The 23,462-nt window shown below is 40.7% G+C and overlaps 1 protein-coding gene across 1 annotated transcript in view; it reads right to left on the reverse strand.

Moving 5' to 3' along the window:
- Window positions 1-17,373, reverse strand: part of LOC146332448 (serine/threonine-protein kinase BRSK2-like) — a 158,150-nt gene extending 140,777 nt beyond the window's left edge. Inside the window, exon 1 of the mRNA XM_084715457.1 lies at window positions 16,885-17,373. Within this exon, the coding sequence (XP_084571583.1) occupies window positions 16,885-16,978 (94 nt within the window). The 5' untranslated portion in view covers window positions 16,979-17,373. The remainder of the gene's footprint in view (window positions 1-16,884) is intronic.
- Window positions 17,374-23,462: the final 6,089 nt, after the last annotated feature.

A 23,462-nucleotide genomic window follows, 5' to 3' on the forward strand; every position in this document is an offset into this window, starting at 1 on the left:
TTTCAAAGTGAAATCGCTTGTTGCCAAAAGCACTCGGCCATCCCATCATGCACTAGTCAGGGGTTTTAGTGGACAGAGGGAGGGAGGGGAGGGGAGTTTATTTATCTAATATGAGATACCAGAAACTCCATATTCCTACAAAATGAAGTGAGGGTCGAGCGTGGGCACAGGGCCGGATCAGAGCGAGGGAAGTAAAGCAGCTCTTCAAATGGTAATTTCCCCGGCTTCAGTCCTGGACGCTGTAAGTGCTGACTCAGGGGAAAAGTCCAGATTGCTTTTGGAAAAGGATGAAAGTGAGTTTTTCAGATGGAGGGAGAGAGAAGAGGGATTTATGCTCAATTTCATTAAGTTTTTGGCTGAGGGGAAGAGTGCTGCGGGACCATAAGGGGCTTATCTGGAGCCATAACCCATTCCCGTTTGATTACCGGCTATTGATTGAGGCATTAAATTGGTCTCTGTTGAATTTGGCGGCATGTGAAGACGTGCCGGTCCGCCTATCAGACCTAACAGGAAGTGGGACTGGATTAAAGTAGAGATGGCAGATAGGCAGCAGAGCAGATCCTGGTGGCCGTCAGTCACAGTGACTGAGCAGCTCCAGTGTGGATCAAATGACCTCTGGAGGGTTTTGGTCAGTTAACTCTGCAGACGAAACAACAGGTCAGTTGGACTCTGGGAGGAACAGACTAGGGCTCCAACTAACAATCATTTTCATTATCAATTGATCTGCCAGTTATTTTATAGATTAATTAATCTATAAAATGGCAAAAAAAAAAAAAGTGAAAAAAAAAACTCATCATAATTCCCAATCTGATATATTTGAATTGATTTTGTCTAACCAAAAGTATGTTTTTGCAGAAAAAGAAATGATTCAGTCCCACCAGAAAGCTGCGATGTTGTTATAGCAACACTTAACACAAACTCAACCAACCCCTGTGAATTCTGCACAATCTTGCAATTTTGTCCAAACACTGTAACTTTTCCTTGAATTACAGCAGTCCCCCACACAAACATACATGTCCGTCTCAATAAACCAATTTAATGTTCTATTATTTATTACTTTTTGTATTTTTATTTTCTTATTTTGTGACGGGTTCTTGCAGTTTAATTGGATTGATGAGCCGGTCGATCGATCAACAGAAACTGACTAATCCTGCTGACCATGACCTCCGCTGACCTCACCAGAAAAAAAAAAAAAAATCTGCACCATGCGTTGCACTTAAGAAGCTACTATAGTACAAATAATGTATGGATTTTTTTTTTTCCTCACCCCTACAGTTTACCAAAACATCTGCAGATTGTGAGAACTACTAAGAGGCAACCTATATAAGGTAACATGTGCATCACATCCCTTATGACCTGATCTCAGTGTTGTGTCTTGAAATTGTCTAAATTGTTATGTTTAAATAAAAGTGGTGTTTCCTCTGCTGCTGTGTTGCTGAGGCCACTGTTTGAGAACTTACTGAGCAGAATATATAAAACAGAGAAAGGCCTTTAATCCTCATATTTATATGTCAGTTTGCAAACCACATATGGAAAATCAGTTTATATACCTTTTTTGTCAGTACTACCTTAGAGAATTAACCTGAAACCTGAGTATTCCTTGTAATTCTTACTTGATAAAAAAAGTTTCTTGTCAAACATTTGTTGGTTCCAGCTTCTTAAATGTGAGGATTTGTTCCTTTTCTTTGTCATTATGATAATAAATGAAGAGTCTTTGGGTTTGAACTGTTGGTGGGACAAAACAAGACATTTGAAGACATCTGTGGGAAATTATGAGTATTTATCACTTTTTTGACATTTTATAGATCGGTTATAAATCAACTATTAAATTTGGTCCTCTCTGACAGTACATTGAACATTTTTGGATCGTGGACAAAACAAGACATTTGACGATGTGATCGTGGGCTTTGGTAAAACCTGATCAACATTGTCACTGATTTTCTGACATTTTATTGATAAAATTACAAATTGATTACTCAACAAATAATCAACAGATGAACCGATGATGAAATAATCGTTAGTTACAGCCCTTTTGTTTCAGTAACTGCTTCAGATGGAAAGTTAACTCATCATCCGAGCATTCCTTGTGATATAATAAAAACAGACTCTTTTCCTGTGTAATGTGCACCAGAGGTGCAGCACTCAATCAGTAATAGACAGCTGATTTTCTGTACTGGCAGCGTTGTCAGACAGCTGACACCACCTCTGCTACACCACCTCTCTAGCTGCAGGCTGAGTGCCTTCAGCACCTCCATCTTAACAGGTGCTGCAATCAGGCTGATAAATGTGGATGATTGGGACTGATGGAGCTGCTGCTGCCCAGCAGGATCTCCAAACCTCATTTCCCTCGTCCGACTGATCCATATGGACGTCACTGACACTGAATCACACACACTCAATAGCTTTCACTGAAGGCAGGCGGAGCTACCGCAGCAGGTGGGAACATGGTCCTGAACGTGCGCATGAACATATCGACTCCATCACTACACACATGTGCTACATATTTACTGCTAACAACCAAACAATCAGCGGCACTCACATGACAATTATCCAGCTGTGCATGCACGCTGCAGGAGTTGATTAAAGCTCTACCTACCACATAATAAACATAATTGACTGGAGATAAATTCAGGACACGAGTCTGTACGTACAGCAGAGTTACGGAGCCGGGAGAGCAGAGCAGAGGAGTCCCCAGAGAGCAGAGACATCACGCCTCTACAAAAAGACAGAAAGGCTGGGAGATTCTGCACGCAGCGGGCAGGGAGGGCAGATGGAAAAAATGGAGAGAAGTAGGTGAAGAAGGAATAAAGAAGGTAGAAGGGGAGTAAAGCAGATCGTGGAGAAGTGATAATGAGGGGAGAGAGAGACGATGCAAACTGGGGATGTTGCGATGCTGTGGTCAACGACTTTAAGGGTTTATTGCTTGCATGTTTCCTGTAAAAACAGGCAGCTATGGAGGGACTTGTCACTCACATTGACTGGAGTTTACATTAGCCAACAGCTCTGAAGGTGCTTCACAGTAAGACTGGGACTCAACGCAGCTTCAGAGACAAACGGAGGCCAGTTTGATGACAGGGAATACAGTACAAAGGTGGTTTGCTTACCAAGTTTGGCTCATGATAGTCTGAGAATTTCTGCAATGACAATCTTCTTGGCAATATGACAAGAAAGTGGGAAAAAAGTAGTTTGTTCATTATTAATTGTTTTTTTTCTGTTTTCTTGTATTTTATTTTAAAATAAATTATATCAAAATGTCACTTTCAGCCATGTTTTACATCATTATGTCAACAAGTTGCACAATATGACTTTTTTTAATCCTAAAACAATTTTAATATTTAAATTTACATTATCATGAACATACAATGTGGCACAACCATAATCGAGCTAATAGCAGTTGGTGGTTAGCCACTTTAGCAAAAATGAAGCTATCCCTTTATTAGGAAACTCCATAAATGACCTAAATGTGGTCCATTTAGGTTTCGGAGGTTGTGTTTGGTTCTGTTACCGCTAACATCAGCTAAAATATAGCGATTAGCTACTTTAGCGACAAGTAAAGCTATCTGTCGATCAGGGAACTATAATAAAACCACAAAGAAGTGAAGCTGAGCAGCCAGAGAACATTAGGGGGAAACAGAAAATATTTTCTCCATAAAATATGATCCAGTGTGGCCTGGACTTGTGTAACACAAAGATGTGGAAGGTAAAGGTTTTCTCTGTTGTTGGCTGCAAGAACCAACACAAAAGTCTTCATCTAATGAAGTAACTGTGATGCAAATATGACCATTCCTGCTAATCAAATCACACATTACAATTGCAATATGCGTGTATTTGAGAACTAACACACACTCAGAGATGCTCCCTGCACACTTCAGCTACCTGAACATTAGAGCTGCGGCGGCGGCAGCCTGCTGACTTGTTAATGACTGACAGCCACAGGCGAGATGACAGCAATCTAAACTAACTCAACACTCAGTGTCTGTACGCTCAAGGCAACCCAGGAACAAACGAGGCCTGCATCCCGACGTGTATGTGCGTGTGTGTGTGTGTGTGTGTGTGTGTGAGGCAGGCATGGCTCAGGCTAATTGAATCACACCAACAGCATCTCTCCGTCGAGCCACAGACACGATAAACAGACTTTGTTCTTCCTGTTCCCACGCTATCAAAGATAGTTTTTATCTGATCTGAAAATTGTTTTTCCTTTCTTTTCTTGCATCATTAATTCACTTAGAACTTTTGAAAGCGACGTCTATTACAGCCTGCTTTCATCCTCACTATGGCTACTCTTAATGCATGTCTCCCTGCACTACAATGTGGATGCAAATAGTCATTTTTAGTAGAAATTAATGTAGAGTAACAGATCACGGCTGTACTTTGTTGACACTGAGACTCCGCAGTGCATTGACACTTTTGTCAGAGCTTTGTTTACAGTTTCTTGACTTTTTCCTGCTGAATGTGGAAGCATCTGTCTGAAAAGTGGGTGTATGAGGCGAGGAGAGGCTGTGGATAATCTGGCAGACAGAGAGGCATTACCCGAGCTCGGAAGATGAAAATCGTGCTCCTCCCAATAATGACTCATTCAGGCGGCGGGGATTCAGAAGTAGTCGTCCTGAGCTTTAGCCTGACAACCTCAGAGAGGAGAGGAGAGGAGAGGAGAGGAGAGGAGAGGAGAGGAGAGGAGAGGAGAGGAGAGGAGGAGGGGGTGGACTGAGTGAGAGCGATGTACAGACAACATGAGAGAGCGATAGAGATGTAGTGAGAGGGAGAGGTGGGGGGTAGTTTCTCAGTCATTGTTTAATGGCTCTGGCGAAACAACACCGCTGCCACCCCCCCTCCTCCAGGCAGAGCAGAGGGCCGTGGAGATCTAGAGCGCAACATACCTCCAACCAGCCACAGTGCAGAAGAGAGAGAGAGAGAGGGAGAGAGCATTCCTCCGGTTGCCGTGGTAACCGAGCCCTCAGCTGGGAAGGCAAGCGAGGGAGGGAAGCCAAAGGGATGTACTGTATAGAAAAAGGGGGGTTGAGAGGAAAAGAAGGAGGAGGACAGGGGGGGTGTTTGACACCAGACATAATTTTGATTATCCCCCCTCCTGTCCTCCCAACAGACTTCAGTCTACCAGCAGTGTTTCCTCCCCCTTCAGTTCCTCCTCAGTTCTGAACTGCACTCATTTGAAACTACTTCGTTTTTTTAGCGTGCCTGTTAGTTGGAAAAGAAACTCATAAAGAAAGTAAGAAAATTAAAGAGAGTTAAAGAGTTCTAAATAAATGTAGCTCCCTCCTGGTACTAGACTCATAGTTCCTGTCAAAACTGCTCACTGAAAGCTAAAAGTTCTCAAAACATATAAAGAAATATAAGGATTCCTTCAAATCCTGCAACTAAGGGTGAGCCATATAACTTGTTTTGTGGGGACCAAACTCGACTGAATTATGTTTGTACAACTCCTAAAAGTTCTGTTTGTGAAAAGTCTTCCATCTTCACAGGAGTAGAATATTTGTTGGATGTTTTTAAATGGTTCGATTTAGCAAAGTGCATCCATAGAAATGTATTATTAATACCTTTACTGTTTAAGAGAAGGAAAAAGACCAGACCAGATGCAAACAAACCAGATGTGGGACAAAGAGTATGTCCGTGTGGGACAATGTGGGGGACACATTACCAATGCTGTGAGGCTGATAGTTTCTCTATCAGGTGTAGGCTAGAAAAGACACTGACAGGTTTACCTGCCCTGACCTCCGAGTGCACAGTTTGACTGACATCAAATGCAGCTCTGTGATGACAGACGTCTCACATTTCTTCACAGCCACTGGATAAAAGACAGGTTTTAGAAAAGTGTCTGTCCTGCAGGGATCTGACTTGGGAAAGCTAGAGTCAGTCAAAACATGGGACATCGTCTCAATACACACTCCTACCAGTTAGTGAAGAGTCCTGTACTTTACACTGTAAAAATAAAATGATTGAGAAAACACAAATTACCAACCTGCTGCAAGAGATTTTTGAGTTTTCTCAACTTTTGGCGACTGTTGTTGACTTCACTAATATAAGGTTTTCAAGTTTAGAAAAGAGTTGGAGCTGCTCGTCGACCTGATCATGATATTCTTGTGAGGTTAACGGTCCACAAAAAATACCACAAAAATACTCGGCCACCTCAGACCAGCCTCAGACCCTTTAAAACCCTGAAACATCTATGGGGTTTCTCTCGTCAAAAATCCTTCTTAAACTGACTGACATTTTCTGTCTTGACAAGTTTTTGTTAGTTGCAAAATGGAAAAGCTAAGTCATCTACCATCATCTTTCATTCTCTCTCTAAGTTAATCGCCAACTACTTTCATCACCGATTAATCTGTTTGAGTCATTTTTAAGGAAAAAAAAGTAAAACATCTCTGATTTCAGTTTCTTAAATGTGAATATTTTCAGGTTTCTTTACTCCTCTCTGACAGTAAACTGAATATTTGAGGATGTCATCTTGGCCTTTGGAAGACATTGCCTATAAAATGTCAGAACATTTTTTTTTATCTTTGATAAAAAACTATTAATTGATTAATCAAGAAAATAACTGACTGATTAAGTAAGTAAAGGTTGCAGCCCTAGCTTACATGTTGTCATATACAGTCATGAAACACACTGAGGGAGAACACTGCTGCTAAAATGTCATGGCTGCAGATTCAACATTGTTTTTTGCTTTTTATTCTGTTTAAAAAAAGTACTTTTTCATTCATGCAGAGGGTCACAGTAGAAACCTCTGTTCTCTTTGTGTGGAAATGAGGTGACATAAATATTTTGTGTTGTTTTATATTCAATGCAGCATAATGAAGCAAAGCAAGTTCAATAAAACACACTGAAGGCACAGTGAAAAATACATTCACTATAAATCCTTATAACATATCTACACATGCAAATGCAACCAGCACGCACACATACACACACACACACACACACACACACACACACACACACACACACACACACACACACACACACATATGGGTGTATACGTATATACGTATGCACACGTATACAGTGACAGTCATGGGAGTGTTACCACCTGCAACCTGCTGATAATGAAGCTGTATTTCAGCCACCTAAAGGCAGCCATCTGTGCTGGGGCTCTCCCTGCTGCCCACACCACCCCCACCACACACACACACACACACACACACACCACACACACACACACACACACACACACACACCGCATCAGTCCTCTACAGTCTTTAGGATTTTCCACGTCAATAACATGACACTTTCATTACAATACAGCAGACACACACACACACACACACACACACACACACACACACACACACACACACATATTCCTATTACAGGTTGTGGACAAATAAAAATGAATGATGTCGTTGTCTTCCCGGCGTAGTTACCCTCGGACTCGGAGGACTGTGGGATTTTGTGGATATTGATCTGTTTGAATGATCCATGTGTTTGTGGTGAATCAGTGCATCAGCTGCCATCATCCTGCATGTTAACTAAGGCTGAACAATTTTCATAAGATATGTAATTATTTTGACTGATATTGAAACTATGATATGATAGAGTGAATAATAAATTCTATAACTTATTCTTATTTTCATTGAAAAACATTTTAAAATGGTTTTGGTGTGATGTTTGTGAGCATTTGTGCCAAACAAAGATGTTTTCTTTCTTTTTGTTTTTTTAAGTTAAGCTCTTATTTTCACACTTTGAAGACAATGCTAGCTGGTTGCCTCCTACTGCTCAATACTGTTCAAAGTTTTAAAGTAAAGGAGTATATTATTTTCTAGGATGTCAGAAAAACCTTAAAATATTAATTTTATGTGTTATTGTAATCAAATTTGAAAGGCTTAACACTGAAATATGTACATTACTTATAATTTTACTGCTGTCATTCTAACAATAACAAAGAAAGCTCATAATTCTTCAGAGCCAGGACCCAAAATCTCAAAATCCTATCTATTTTTTGAGGGATGAAGGTTGACTACATGGTGGTTGGATCTCAGTTATAATTTTTCTTTAATAACATCCTGTCCACACTCATCTTTATCAGCCAATATTCTGTAAATATATGAATCTGGTGATCAGGATTAATGCTTTCTAGTCACCGATCACTAAATCTGATCGACGACACAAAAAACTTGACTGACTTGCAACTCATTCATGGGCTCATATGGTTCATTTGGGACAAGCTGAGTCACCTGTGCTACCGGTTTAAATTCAAACTGACCTTTAATAAGGTTATACCAGCGGCTTTAATTAAATCTAAAAATAAAAATAAAACATTTGGTATCAGCCGTGTATCAGCTGATATGGCTCATAGATGATCTACAACTGGCATCTATCAAATATGTTTTTTTATATAATGTGACAAAAAATTACAAATAAAGTTGATCAGCCGATACAGTATATATATATAAACCAATACTGGTCGAGCTCTGATGGTTGTCGTGAACACATTCATGACTTCATATGGACCAGCGATCTAAAATGATCCTTCAAACTTCTTGCTTAAAAAGTTGATCAAAAAGCAGAGAAATGAGAAGAAAGAGAGGAGGAGAGGAGGAGAGAAGGAGAGGAGGAGGAGAGGAGGAGAGGAGGAGGAGGAGAGGAGGAGGAGAGGAGGAGAGGAGGAGGAGAGGAGGAGAGGAGAGGAGGAGGAGAGGAGGAGGAGAGGAGGAGAGGAGGAGGAGGAGAGGAGGAGGAGAGGAGGAGAGGAGGAGAGGAGGAGGAGAGGAGGAGAGGAGGAGGAGGAGAGGAGAGGAGGAGGAGAGGAGGAGAGGAAGAGAGGAGGAGGAGAGGAGGAGAGGGTCGGCGGTGTGCAGTCCTGCAGTGATCAACAAGAAGGAAAAGAGTGGCCATTGTCGCCGGAGGAGAGATGAAACCATGACAACCGTCCCCACTGTTGGCCAACACTTAGAAAATGAGCGCTGTATGGAGCCTGGGAAATCAGTGTTAAAAAAAAAAATAAAAGAGTAGTTCACCCCCCCCCCCACACACACACACGAAGACACACTGACTAATTGTTCAGAGTCAGCACAGCCTCTCGTCATGCAGCTTCGACCAGCAGACACACACCATGAAGGCATTGTTCCAACTGCCGTCTCATAACTGGGAACTGAAGAACAAACCAGTTATCTGAGCGGGAATTTTAAAAAAAGACACCAGAGGTGAAGCTGCAGTCGACGTTCAGACGAGCTCAAAGCTAAAGATACCAACCAGAAGTACAGATTCAACCACTTTAAATCACTTCAGTTTAAAGATACCATTGTTTCCTTTGATTAAAAATCAGATTTATTCATTATTGTGTCTTCATATTTTGTGTTTTATTCACTGCTTTATGCCAAATATGATGAATTCTACGATTACGTGCCAGAACAACACAGACAACTGGCAGGCAGGAAAAAGCCACCCAAAAGACCAAAACTACACATTATTTTCATTATTATGAGCAATTATTTCTTTGATTACTTGATTACTTGTTTATTTTGCAAAAGGTGAGAAACACATTACATGAACATAACATGACTGAATGCATTACACCAACTCTTGCACACTGCAAATGTTCCTTAAAATAATAAAAAAAAAAAATAATTAAAAAATAAATAAAGGTTTCCACGTTCCATACAGTTATACCGCACAGTGTTTTTATAATACATATATAGATGTTTGTTTTTCCAACATTATTGCCAGTTTTCTATGCATGTTTCTTCACTTGCAGTACATTTTCATATTTTCTCATCTATGTTTGTGTTGTTATGGACAAATATATCACGGGAAATTCCATGTATGTGAAAACCTCCTTGGCAATAAACTTGATTCTGATTCTGAAAATCCTGAAAATTGTCTATAAAAACAAGTTCTTGGCTGCAACATGTGACTGTGTTCAAAAATTGCTTGTTTTGTCTGAAAAACAGTCAAATCCAGCAAAGACATTTAATGATAAAGAAAGTCACATATCTTCTGCTGATCTGCTCAGTTTAGACCAGTGAATTTCCGCCTTTACTGCTTGATAAGGAACAGAATTTTATGTCAGTAGACTAATCATTTAATCATTTAGGGCATTTAATTTGCAGTTAACACACGTTACTACTGCCAGGCATCAAATCTCAATTTGTTTTTGGTCCCTATCAAAATGTGTCCACTGCACCGAGTCTCCAGAACCAAAAGTACCAAACGCTGAAGCTCAAATGTTTATATTCAGCTTTCTTGTATGGCTACCTGTGTTATTTAACACTTAACACTGACACACACACGCCTCTTGTTCCACGAAAAAGTCACTGTTGGTTCTTCTATGAGGGTGTATCTAAAAGTCTGATTTGATTTGATTTTTATTATTTTGTCATGCATGAATAATGTGTCCATCTCATCTCAGGCTTACAGGGCATCAAAACCAGAGCAGCAACATAAATTACAAAAACAAATAAACCATCCTGATATTTTTTCCAAGCTTTAGGAACAAAGGTAACCAACAGCATTAAAATTAAATAACAGGGCTGAACGATTCTAAAAAAAAATCTAATTGTGATTATTCTGATATTTCAATTGAGACATGATTTGTGATATTAGAGGTAATGATCATTCTTACATCATTATTCTCATTTTAATAAAAAACATTTCAGAAAGCCAAACTGAGATTTAGGTAACATTTCAGTTAACTGAGCAGCCCTATTAAAAAAAAACCCATTCCATTCTGTCATCGCCATTTCATTGAATAAACTCATCATTAAAAGGACAATATAGAAGAAAATATGATTCATTCTCAACTTCTCCTGATTCACACAACTTATTGTCTTCCTCTATGTTTTTAAATCCGATGTACAACTAAAGATTCAGATGCAATGAATTGTTGACCACAGTACAAAAAGATAAAATACTGCCGGAATAGTCCGGAATATATTGAATCTAAATACAGCCACATAAATTATAAGATAAATGATATAAGCAGAAACTGACATTTTTATTAGTCTTATAATGTGACTGCTGTGGCTTTGCTTATTAATAAATGTTATCAAAACCAGTAAATGTGGTTCATGTCTAATACATGAAGAACAAGAACCATTAGTCCACTCCCTCAGAGATCCTCTGTGTTTCACACACACACACACACACACACACACACACACACACACACACACACACACACACACACACACACACACACACAGAGTAACAAAGAGCGTGGGCTTGCCCTGCACTTGTGGAGGAGGTTTAATGATATGCGGGTTTCCCCGTCTGCCAGCTCAGCAGCGGAGCTTCGGTTCAAACCAACAGACACCAAACAGCAGAGTATCACTCTTCTTCTTCAGCTTCCACTGCTGCCTCAACACACACACACACACACACACACACACACACACACACACACACACACACACACACACACACACACACACCAAACATGATTTCTATATCTCTACATGCATATGCACTTAACCACGTTCACAAGCTCCACAGAGTCGGTCAGTGTGAGGAACCGTTCAGGTCTCACAGTCAGAGAAGATGCTGCAGGCGACATGAGCTCAAAACATGACCAACTGTAACACTGCGCTTCATTCACAGCTGCAAGTCTGGATTCACCAACTTGTCCATTATTCAGTCTGACATCATGTTCATGTTCGATGTTTTCATGTTCTGCTGTAGCCAATCAAGTGGCAGGTCCACCCTGCTCACATGAGGTTCAGTTCAGGCTGTGGTACCAGTGATCCTGATGATTCAAAATCATCATTTTTGTATCACAATTTTAAACTGTTAAAATGATAATGTGACATTTGTTGAAAACATGTTTTCTTGCATCTGGGGAACAAGATTTGTGGGTCAAAGCACCTCTGCAGCACGACCTATAGAAGCAGTTAATGTTTGTCATCTTAATTGAAGAAGTATGCAGATTTAACAGTAGTTAATGGCGGTATACAACAACCTGTACAGCTGCCTATTGTAAATCACATTTCAGCCAATTAAAAGCATTATATTCATCTGGAACAGGAAGATGACGATGGCATTCTTAATCCCGACTAAACTGGTTGGATTGGCTCAGTTCTTTCTCTGACCGGACCATCAGTGGTCACACCAACAATCATATTTAATTAGCTGAGAAAAAGGTTTGGAGCCAAGCTACTCGCAACACTAACTGAATGAAACTGTACATTTCAAACTGCATGTTTATGTAAAGATTTCTAGTGTTGTGCACACAGAAAGCTCTTTCCACCGGTTGGAGAAACTCAAGTTAGTCTCTTTAGTCTGTGCACCATGGTCCTGTTCATTTCCAGCATTAAATCATTTTTTTGATTGTTCAGACCTTCACATCAATTACATTAAGTTCTAGCAGGCTATAGTCAGAACCAGTGAAAGGAAAAATAACACAGTAAAACAAAATGCATCACATAAGGGAAGAGGAAGTAACCAAATATTTAATTTTCATTTGGTCCAACAACTTTATGAAGAGTTAGTTGGAAAAAACTCACAAGAATTTTGACTGAGGGAGAGAGAGAGAGAGAGAGAGAGAGAGAGAGAAACTGTCAGACACACGTCATCTATAAACCAATCACTGTCGAGTAGGGCTGCACAATCAAATATCCAAAGAACCAGAACCAAATCACAATTTCATGAAAAAGAAAAAATGTTTGAGAAAACAGCATTATAATGAGGTGCTGTAGTTCTGCAGAGATGACCTGGCCTACAAATCTTGTTCTCCAGATGAAAGAAAACATGTTTGTTTGGTTCAGACCTCAATAAATATCACAGAATTTGAAGCATTTCTTCATTGCACTTTCTAAGCAGGAAACTGAAGACTTTTCACCAGACAGACAGATATCCATCAGAGCAAAGACTGATGGGATCACACAGTCATGGCTGTGATGGAGCCTCTATGAAGGGATCACTGTACTGTACAGCCAATACAGCTCAGAGAAGTAACGGACACGAAATGTAGTGCAGATGGTTAGAGGACGGAAAGCAAAGCAGAGTGGTGGATGTGAGTAAATGGACCTTTACTCGTCGTCTGACTCAGTTTCTATAATTAATCCTGTTGAAGAACAAAGCAAATGATGTGTGTGTTGTTGTGTGAGTTAAGCGCACGCTGCTGCAGCTTTATTCCATCTGCTAAATAGAAGTATTGTGTAATTAATACAGCAGCTGTTACAATCCAACTCTACCAACCAGCTAATTGGTTGGTTATGAATTATTCACCCAGCGAGGGAACACAGCAGCGTCGAGCTTCTACCTGCTGGAACTGGAACTGGAGGGAGACACCTTGATCATTTCTGTCTGCATGTGTCCATAGATGGTGGGGATCCAAAACAAAGAACCTGGTCTGAATCTACCGTACAGGGAACCGAACGAGTCCAGCAGTGATTTAACAGACATCAACACTCCTTAATGTTAAAGAACCATGTCCTGTTTTCATTGTGTTTACTGGGATGGACAGTTTCAGCTGTGGGAACATTAAGGGAAGAACTCTAAAGGTGTTTTTGGACCGCAGGAACCTCTGCATAGTTCTAGGAACTGCTGGAGGTCTCTCTTTTTTATTGATTCCACACCGCAAGAACTGTGAACCATCATATTACATAGAACTCAGTTCTGAGGAACTTTTTTAATTCCTACCACAGAGTGGAACTTAGAGTGACACAGTGATTGGTCTAGACTTGGGTGTATGCTGATTGGCCAACACATGAACCAATGCAGCACCAGCACCCGCCATGTTTAAATCCCTGCAGAAACACTGGCAGCATAAACAACAGCTCGTAATTATTTTAAAAAATGGAACCAGGACAACTTTAGTTCTTGTAACATCAGTTTGAGGGACTCTTTTAGCTCCTGCTCTCACAACACAAGAGGAACCTCGACTGACATCATTGTTAGTCATCATTAGTCCAACGCATGAGCTACTGCAGCACCAACAACTGACATTTTTTAAAAACCTGTGTAAAAATGTTATTGTACAGTAGGTCGTGCAGAAGTGACATTACTATATCCACTGCTGGCTGGCTGACGTCTAGAACTGCAATGATTAGTCCATAAAACAATTAGTCAATCAAAATAAAATTATTTGCCAACTATTTGGTAATCAATTAGTTTTTTTCACAAATTTTTCAGTAAAAAATTTGCTTGTCCAGCTACTTACATGTGAGGATTTGCTGCTTTCCTTTGTTGTGTAGTTTTTGTATTTTAGACTGTTTGATGGACAAAAGAAACAATTTGAATATTTTGTCATTTCATTGACCAGATAATTAGTTAATTAATCGTGAGAACTATCAGCAGATGTATTGATAATGAAAATGGTTGTTAGTTGCAGCCCAGTCTGACTCACCAGATGTACTATGTGGGTATAAGCCTGCCATTGGCGACTTGTTTCAGTCATCTGCTAGTGACATTTTTAACACATCAAGGAAACAACAACAACCTCCAAGACAGCAACCTAAGCTGAAAATGCTAAATTAGCACCTGAGATGCTGTTGATACAAAACTAAACAAGCTAGCAGCTGTTTTCTTTTCTTTTGCAGTGATGTAGTCATTTTAAAAGTTGTTTACTGATATGCAAATGTTCCACCAAAACTAAAACTAAAATCTGCATAAAATGTAGCTGCCAGATGCTGCAATGAGGCGACGCTGCTACACCAACCACTGGCTAGCTTGTGTCACTTGAACATTCCTCTCAGTGGTGCAAATGCAAACAGAAAAATAGTCCTCCCTTGTTCTCAGGGAGTCTCCAGAACTACTCGGTCTGAAAACACCTTAACAGCCCTTTTCCACTACAGGAACTTTGAATGGATATTTTACATAGCTAGGCTTAATTCTCAATTCAGATTGGTCAACTGTTGCATTTTGCAGTCTGTTATTTCTGAATAACTGTTGCTTAAGACGCGGGTCTGATCATAGATTCTGGAGGACTTGGCAGAAGCAATAAAATGATTTTTAAATCAATATTTTGTGTCAAACTGTTACTTTTTAAGTACTCAGCCCTGTAAAAAGCTGGATAATGTACAGTTAGCAGGTCATTAATGGAAATAAATCCTTTCAGGGGGTTTCAGGGTGATCCTGTTTCACTCTGTTGGGGTCTATATTGCCATATTTACTCACTCACTGTACATTATCCCTCATATAATCCATATTTTCATGAAAACAATGTGTTATATGACAACACTGAAACAATTTGACAACATAAAAGGTGTCACTGACAGTGATGAACCCACTGGGGTTGCCACCTTCAATGCAGAAAAATAAGCCAGGCTGAGGGACACAAAAAAGCAGGTGGTCTCTCGGGGTCCTTCACCGTGAGAGTTTGAGTGTCAGTTAAATATCATTTTAACCTTCACTCCAGAACTTCAGATGGGTTAGCCTACCCTTTGGTTGATTAATGTCCACCAATGTCCTGATGGTTTAGTGTCTTATGGACTACAGAACCAGGGCAACATTGATTGACAAAAGGTGTCCTCTTGCACAAATTCTGATTGAATTCTTTAATGAATTCTTCTCTGCTTCCCCACTATGTCGGTTTTATCATTTGTCATTATTCCAGTGCATGTGAATATGGAACAGATCATGTCCTGTACTGATTCAGTAAGGGACAGTCCTTTTTATTTTCCAGTATGGGACAATCTGGTATTATTACGAACAGGTGGAAAACCTAGAACCCACCACACACTCTCTGGAGTTTTGTCGTGAGTTCAGCTCACTGCTCTGCACTCATAGGGTCACTTTCGGCCACACGAGGCGACTATTTTCACCAAAAAAAAACGCTACCTTCTCCGCAACAAACACCCAGACAGACACAGACAGAGACCAGCTGGAGAATGTAGTGGAATATGTAGCATAAAGAGACGGATAGTTCCCTCAGAGGATGGTGGAGACCAAAACAGAGTTAAAAGGACAGTGAATATTGGACTTTGGAGACAAACACTATGAATGATCATATTGCTCACTAACTGCAAAGCAACTTCTAGTTTGATTTCTCATTATCATGCAGTTCACTCTGGTGACCATCATCTAGATAACGTGGCATACAGTAGTGTTTCATAACAGACTACTCAATGTACTTTGAGTGTTGTTTCTAATATTTTGTCAATTTATTTAAAGTGTGGACAAAATATTTGAAACACCCCTCAGTGCAACACAATACAATTCAACAGCACCACAATCTACAACATCCAAAACCATGAAGTTGAATCGACACCTCAAGAACAGATTCCTCCCTAAATTATTCCTGAAATACTGAAATATAACATGTGGGTTTGATTTCTTCTAATAAACATGAACATGATGTGTTCCTTACATAAAAACATGCTGTGACATTCAGTGCAGTGCACTGAAGGGCCTGTCAGGATCATAAAACATCAGCCAGTCTGCCATCTTAACCCAACGAGAGAGGGTCCAAAAATGAGCTCAGCACACTGCACCATTAAAACAAATCTGCAGAAATGTGTGATGTTGCAGCTGCAAAATGTGTGTGTGTGTGTGTGTGTGTGTGTGTGTGTGTGTGGGACCGGACAGTGCAGCATCACTGCTCTGCAGAGAGCAGCCTCAGCAGCGGCCCATGTGACAGATGGATGCTATAACGGAATTAGAGACAAGAAAAATCACAAGGGCCCATTATCACCGAGCCCTCTCTGCCTGACAACAAGGATTAAAGGCGCACTAACACCACTACCATCATCACCACCTTCATCATCATCATCATCATCATCCTCGTCATCATGAGAGAGCCATCATTCCCTGCATTCTGCAAAGCCGCATCCAGCACAAACACCCGCACTTTATCACGCATTTCACCCGCAGCGGCACGCTCACAGCCCGCAGCGCCGATGCAAACCCAACATGATGTCAGCAGCAGCAGCAGCGGTGCAGGCGCGGTGCCGCTGCGGAGAGTCCTGACAGCATCACCCGCATCTGGAGGCTTTCACTAACCTGTCTGTCCTTTGCCCAGCGTCTTCTCCAGGCGGTACGGTCCCACATAGTTGGCGTAATGCCCGCTGTTGGCGTCCTTGCCCGACGATGACATGTTTTGGCGTGAACTGACTCACAGGGAGTGATTTTTTCTTTCTTGCGGGTGTCCGTGCGGGACGCGTTTCTGGAGCGAAAAGCGCAAATCCGCGGCGCAGTGGAGTTCGCCTCGGTCGGCGTTCCTGTCTTTTTGGCTGCTGCTTGCTCGCTGCGATGTTCGTGTCCCCGTGCGTGCGTGCGTCCGTCCGTGCGTGAGTGAGTGAGTGCGTGCGTGTGTATGTGTGTGCGCGTGTGTCTCCACGCCCGTCGCTCTCAGTCCCCCGCAGGTTGGGTCCTCGGTGCGGCTCAGATTGCGGGTTTGAATCGGGGTGTCATGTTGTTGGTGCCGGAGGAGCGGTGCGCTGCAGCGGCCCGGTGGGTGTGATCTGATGATGGGACAGCATCTACTGCTGCTGCCGCTCCACCAGCTGCGTCAGCACACAGGCGCTGTGGACGGACACTTCCGGTGGTCCCTTTCATAATAAAGTCCAGCCTGTTCCCTCCACATCTATCTATCTATCTATCTATCTATCTATCTATCTATCTATTCTTTATACAGAATATAATGCACAGAATATACAATATATACATAAATACAGTTATTAAACACTTGTGAAAAGATATGTAATGGAGTCAGGATATTTTGCAGTTTAACAATAAACTGTATTATCTAAAATGGTATCAGGTTACTGAAAAATCTGGCTTTATTGATAATTACAAATAAATATTAATTTAAACAAGAGTAGATAGGGAGAAGAGCATATTTATACTGATACAGATACGATAAGCTGAATGGGGACAATACAGTATTATTGGTCAAGCTCTATTATCTATCCATAAAAATATAAATCAGTCTTCAGATGTGAAAGATATGATGGAAAATCACTTAAACAACTTTGATAATTAGTCCACAAATTACAAATAGAAGTTTTTTGTCAGTTTTCTGTCCGTCAACCAGCAGCTCCAGCTTCCAGCTATTTTTTTTTTCTAGGTTTTGGTGTAAACCTGAAAAGATGCTGTTTCCACACTGTAAATTTTTATATTTAACTGATGCAATAAACATCATGAGTGTATTTTAATTTCCCTAAAAAACCCATCAAAGTCCACAGGGAGTAAAACTGCGGCAGTTCTCAGCAAAAGGTGCAGGTAGATGGAAAATTTTGGGCCTAGAATTTAACGGGAAATTCAGTCATTATCTACTCGCCCTCATACCAGTTGAAGGTCAGGGTTAGTTGTTTAGTCCACAGAACACTGCTGGAGTTTCATAGGAAAACAATGGAAGTGAATGGTGACCAGTTTTCACATGTGAAAAAAACAACAGGACAAGCTGTTCGTCTGGTGTAATCCAAGTCTTCTAAAGTCCCAACATGCCAAGCTGACTAAAAAACAAAGTAACTTCCACCATGTTTTTAGCCTGAATCTTCACTGTAGATCTTTAACTTGGAGCCACGAGCACATGCGCACTGTCTGAACTGTGTGTGGTGTGACGGTGTGCAAATGGCATGTCGGGGCTTTAGCAGACTTGATTTACACCAGATGGACAGTATGGAGGCATTTTTTAAATTTATTTAAAAAAAAAAAAAAAAAATACCAGTTTGAAAACTGGTCATTTCCATTGTTTGGGAGATTCTGCAACAGTGTTTTCCTGTGAAACTCCAACAGTGTTTTGTGGACTAAAAAAATAAACCTGACCTTCAATTGGCACAAGGGCGAGTAGATAATGACTGATTTTTCATGTTTGGGCAAACTACCCCTTTAACTGCAATCCAAACTAATTATCATCTTGCAAATAAATAAATAAATCTTAAATCAAATGGTATCACTGAGGCATCTAAGGAACAGTGTCCAATATTCAGATGAGCACATAACATTTTATTCAGTTTATAATAATTTTACCACCAGCGAGCAAGGAACAGAGAATAACATCTGCAGCCTTTCTTGCCAGTAAAAAAAATCTGAACACTTCCCAGTGCCTCATTCACTCTACACCTGCCTACTCATATATGTAGATTCACCAGGTGTGCCCACAACAAAAGCATTAACAAGTACTCAGATTAACTAAAATAATGATACTTTATTTTTTAAAATTAAGTTAAATTGAATCAAATTCAAAAAATAAATGGAAAACCAATTTGTGTCATAATGTTCAAACCTGGGTGTGATGACGGCTGGTCTGTAGTTTAAAACCCTTATCAGTCTACTCACAATCGAAGTTCTCTTTCTCGTTTTATTTTGAAGGTCAATTCGCCTTACTTCCGCTGCCACTCCGGCTTGACGCAGCTGCTTTAATTAGAGAACACGCATGCGCACACAGCCGCATCGCAGGCTGTTGGTGATTGAATTCGGGTCGAGGTGACAGTTGGAGATGAGAAGCTGCCGCTGTTCAAAACTGCTCTTAAAAAAAAAATCTAAAAATAACCCAAACAGAGAGCAAAATAAAACACATTAAAGACCACAGAGAGACAGAAATTACCCAGGATGCACTGAGGAGACTCTCTGCTCTGTCTCTGTTTTTGCAACAGCAGGGAAAAAAAGGATAAATGTGTCATTTTTAAGCACATTTCTGCTCATTTAATCCATCTAGTCTAGTTTGAATTTTAATTCAAAATAAGAATCATTATTTGTCAGTTTGTGTGTGTGTGTGTGTGTGTGTGTGTGTGTGTGTGTGTGTGTGTGTGGTGGTGGGAGGGTAAACATGTTACACGGTGGGACACTTTCACTTGATTAAACCAGCGGTCGGTGACAACGACCATCTATCTGTCTCATCACTCCTTCACAACAAAAGCCTTTTGACCCAGCACGCTCAGCGGCAGATGGGCCCCCCACCACCTCCCACCCACCCTCCCTCCTTCTGCCTCCCTCTTCCTTATCTACCCCCCTCAACCAGCAGCCCACTCCCCCTTTTCCAATCCCTATCCCTAACAAAGACGGAGGGGGGGGGCTCCATTTTACCACGTAAGACCTGGTCGCCACGGGACAGCTTTCCCCCAAATTACTTCCTGTTAATTAACGTGACCCCCACCATCACCACCACCACCCAGCCCACCCTACATCAGCGGTGCAGGAGGAGGTTGTGACCCCGGCGTCCACAGATCAATGATGAGTTTTGATTTATGCCACCGTGCGTGCTCTGATCCCCTGGCGGCTGTAATGCTGTTTGACAGCTGCAGACGGCGCCGCGGCGGTGAAACCACACCGTCCTAATCACCTCAATGTGGAATCATCTGCCACCATCATCAGCTGGGTGTCTGAGGAGAGGGGACACCACTGAGTGTCTAAATGTCTCTTCTGTAAGTGTTTTATGGCGTAAAAGAGACCAGAACAGGTGGAAACGAAAAGTTGTTTTGTCAGCGTCTGAACCGCACCGGTCAAAATGTTCTTCACCGTGACCCTCGACATATTTCTGACAGTTTTTCTCAATTGCTTTGGCTCAGTTCTCAAATGAGAATAATGTTTTTCAAATTTTACAATTCATCCTTCATTGAGCCCCGCCTCCAAACAGCAACTGTCCAGTCATAGGTTAGCAACCGTAACTAAGGCTGTCAAGCTTTTCATTTCTCTCCATGTTGAAGGTGAGCAGGAAGCTCTGAGAGGAGAGGTACTCAGCGTTTCATGAGTCTGAACCGTGGAGTCTTTTCTGTAGCCTCTCAAAAACGTCACACACAAGATCACACGGATTAAACTCTGTCTTCATCTGCTCTGACATGAACTGAAAACGTTAGCATGTCCGGCTAACTCATGCTAACTTACTAGCTGCAGTAACTTTACCTCCAGACAAACTTGTTAGATCCCACTGCACCTGCATTTGTTCTGTGGGGGTTTGAGGAGGAGGATGTGGGCTGATGAAGAATCAAAGTGGGTCGACAATGATGCATCTCTCTGACTCGCTGTCTCAGGTCTAAACCGTGTTAGCTTAGCTCTTATCCTGACTCTCTTCCGCAATTGCAGTCTGTGCCAAGGTGAGTGCAATTTGCTTGAATGAATGAGAAATTCTACTGTTTTTAACAACAAACTAATTGTTCTGAGAATTGAACTTCCTGTTTTAAAAGACCTGAGAGCTGCAGGTTTCTTCAGTTTGTTCCTGACATGTGGTGCATGAAAAACCAAATGCTGCCTCTACACGTTAAAGTGTAAATGCACCTGAGAAACAATGAAGACAGTTTGAAATCTGGTCGTTGAAGATATTGAAAACGTGCAAATATTCTAAGATACATGCAGGAAAATTATTCCATGTTCTACCTGTCTCATTAAAGCAACAAGAAAAAGAAGTATCCAAAAACTATATTCCACAAAACATTCATCCAAATAATTTAAATGAAGAGTCAAAAGAGCTGTATTGATCCAAACAAGCTGCCAGCAGCCTCCTCAATTACAACAGTAGGAGGCGCTCTTTCCTCAAAACAAGCCTGTTCATATCCTCACAGTTATAATAATCTTGGTGCAAGTAATTAAAACTATCACAGTTAATGAAACCTGACACTCAAGCAGCAAAACCTCAGCACATTGTGAGACTCACACCTTTTGCAAAACACTAAACACACTTTTCTACACAGACACACAAGTCTTACATGAGCGCAGGAATATATTGACCAAACACACAACGACCCACAGTCCCTACTCAGATTCAGGTGAATCCCGATCAGAGTTGGGGGGTTTTTTTCTGGCCGTTTGTTTTTGGGGTAACAGGCTGTCAGACAAATAGGATTTCAGTCCAGTGGGACATTTCTCAAACTGGTTTCAGAACAATGGCGTGGCTCATGAACCGCGGTATGAACCGAACTGTGACTTCTTCAAAAACCCACCGGCCACTGTGGCTCCATCAACCTCCAACATAACGAGCCACGTCTCAGAGAGACAAACACACACTTCATCTGTGTTTGAGCCACTAAAACAAGATGAACACACACACACGCTTAAAGCCCTCAAAATAAATGTTTGTGTGACATCAGGATTATCTTTTTATTAGCCCGTACAGTGAAACTGCCACATAATTCCCCCCTTCTTACTGTGCTTATATGAATGTTTGTGCGTGTGTGCATTTGTGTGTGACACATGTTTCTATAGCAGTGAATGAAGAGCGAGATATAAATATTATACTAACGGGCCACAGGATGCACCCTTCACTTTTAAAGACATTTCTGGAAAAAGAAGCTTAGCCTGCAGTCTATTTCTGCATTAGTCAGCTCTATTGTGGCTGTCTTGCCAACAGAGCAGGATAATGCAGACACACACACACACTCACACACACACACTCTCACACACATAGTTCACTCACATATTTCAAGCCAAAGAAGCCGAATGAGGAAACATTTCCTCTGACAGATAACGAGTGAATCACTGAGATGAAACGAGGGCAGAAGATTTGTTCCAAACTTCATGCGAGGAAAGTTTTTCAAGAAATCTCCTTCAAATGTGTATTTGTGAGAAACATGAGCACGGTGGAGCTCATGGTGTCTCAGAGCAGCACATTAATCAACAAAATGCACAGAGAACGTTCAGTTGATTTGAATATATTCTCCATCAGCGGAAAACTGATGATGCTCAATATTTCAGCTGAAACCGTCATCAGTGTCAGAACGGAGTCTGACTCGTTTTGTTTGTCGTGAGCTCGACGTGTGCAGAGGTGTTTCTAATTAACACCCGACGGCTCGCCTCATTTCCAACAAATTACATCATGTTTCAAATTTTCTTTGTCACTAATTTCATTTCAGTGCAGATTCATTTTGGGACGTAAACACAGAAAAGCATTCAGAGCATCTCTGGAACAACACCAGTGCCAGATTTTTAAATATCTCCATATTTACCTCATTAACCTGTAATTTACTGTTAAAATTCAAAATTCTTTTCTCCCTTTCCTTGTGCCAGTGTGATTTTTTAAATCTTCCTTTTCTGTTTTATCTTGTCAAAATATTAATTTCCACAAATCTTAAAACAAACATTCCAGCAGATTTCAGATTTTGACATTTTAAAAAGTGGGTCAGTGACAAATATAGCTTCAATAAAGGTATTTCTGAGTCTGGAACAATGATCTTAAACAAGTCTAAACTAGTGGCGAGGTATTTTGAGCATCAAATTTTACAATAATTATGCATTCAGTACAATATCTGTTAACATCATAGTTATCATTTATTTGTAGTATTTATTTTACAAACCACCTGATTATTATCAGTTGTGCCATGTGACAGTGATGACAGTAAGGATGCCCTCTGACAGAAAATAATAATAATTGTATTTTCATTTCAAATACAAAAACGAGTTTTTCTCAACAGTTTCTATTGAAATAATAAATTGATCAGGAACCAGAGAAGAACAAAAGGAACAGACCGATAAAAAACACTGCGACTGATTATGATTAAAAGTCAAATATCCAAATGCAATAATCTGAAGAAATTCAAGATTCAAGACAAAACAAAGTAGGTGCAATTACTGCCATTTCTAGACTATTGATTATTTATCAATTAATACATTTCTAATCAATCAAATTTTCAACAGCATTTAATCAA

This window comes from Lutjanus erythropterus, chromosome 1, assembly GCF_056507025.1.
Source record: "Lutjanus erythropterus isolate fLutEry1 chromosome 1, fLutEry1.hap2, whole genome shotgun sequence".
NCBI lineage: Eukaryota > Metazoa > Chordata > Actinopteri > Lutjaniformes > Lutjanidae > Lutjanus > Lutjanus erythropterus.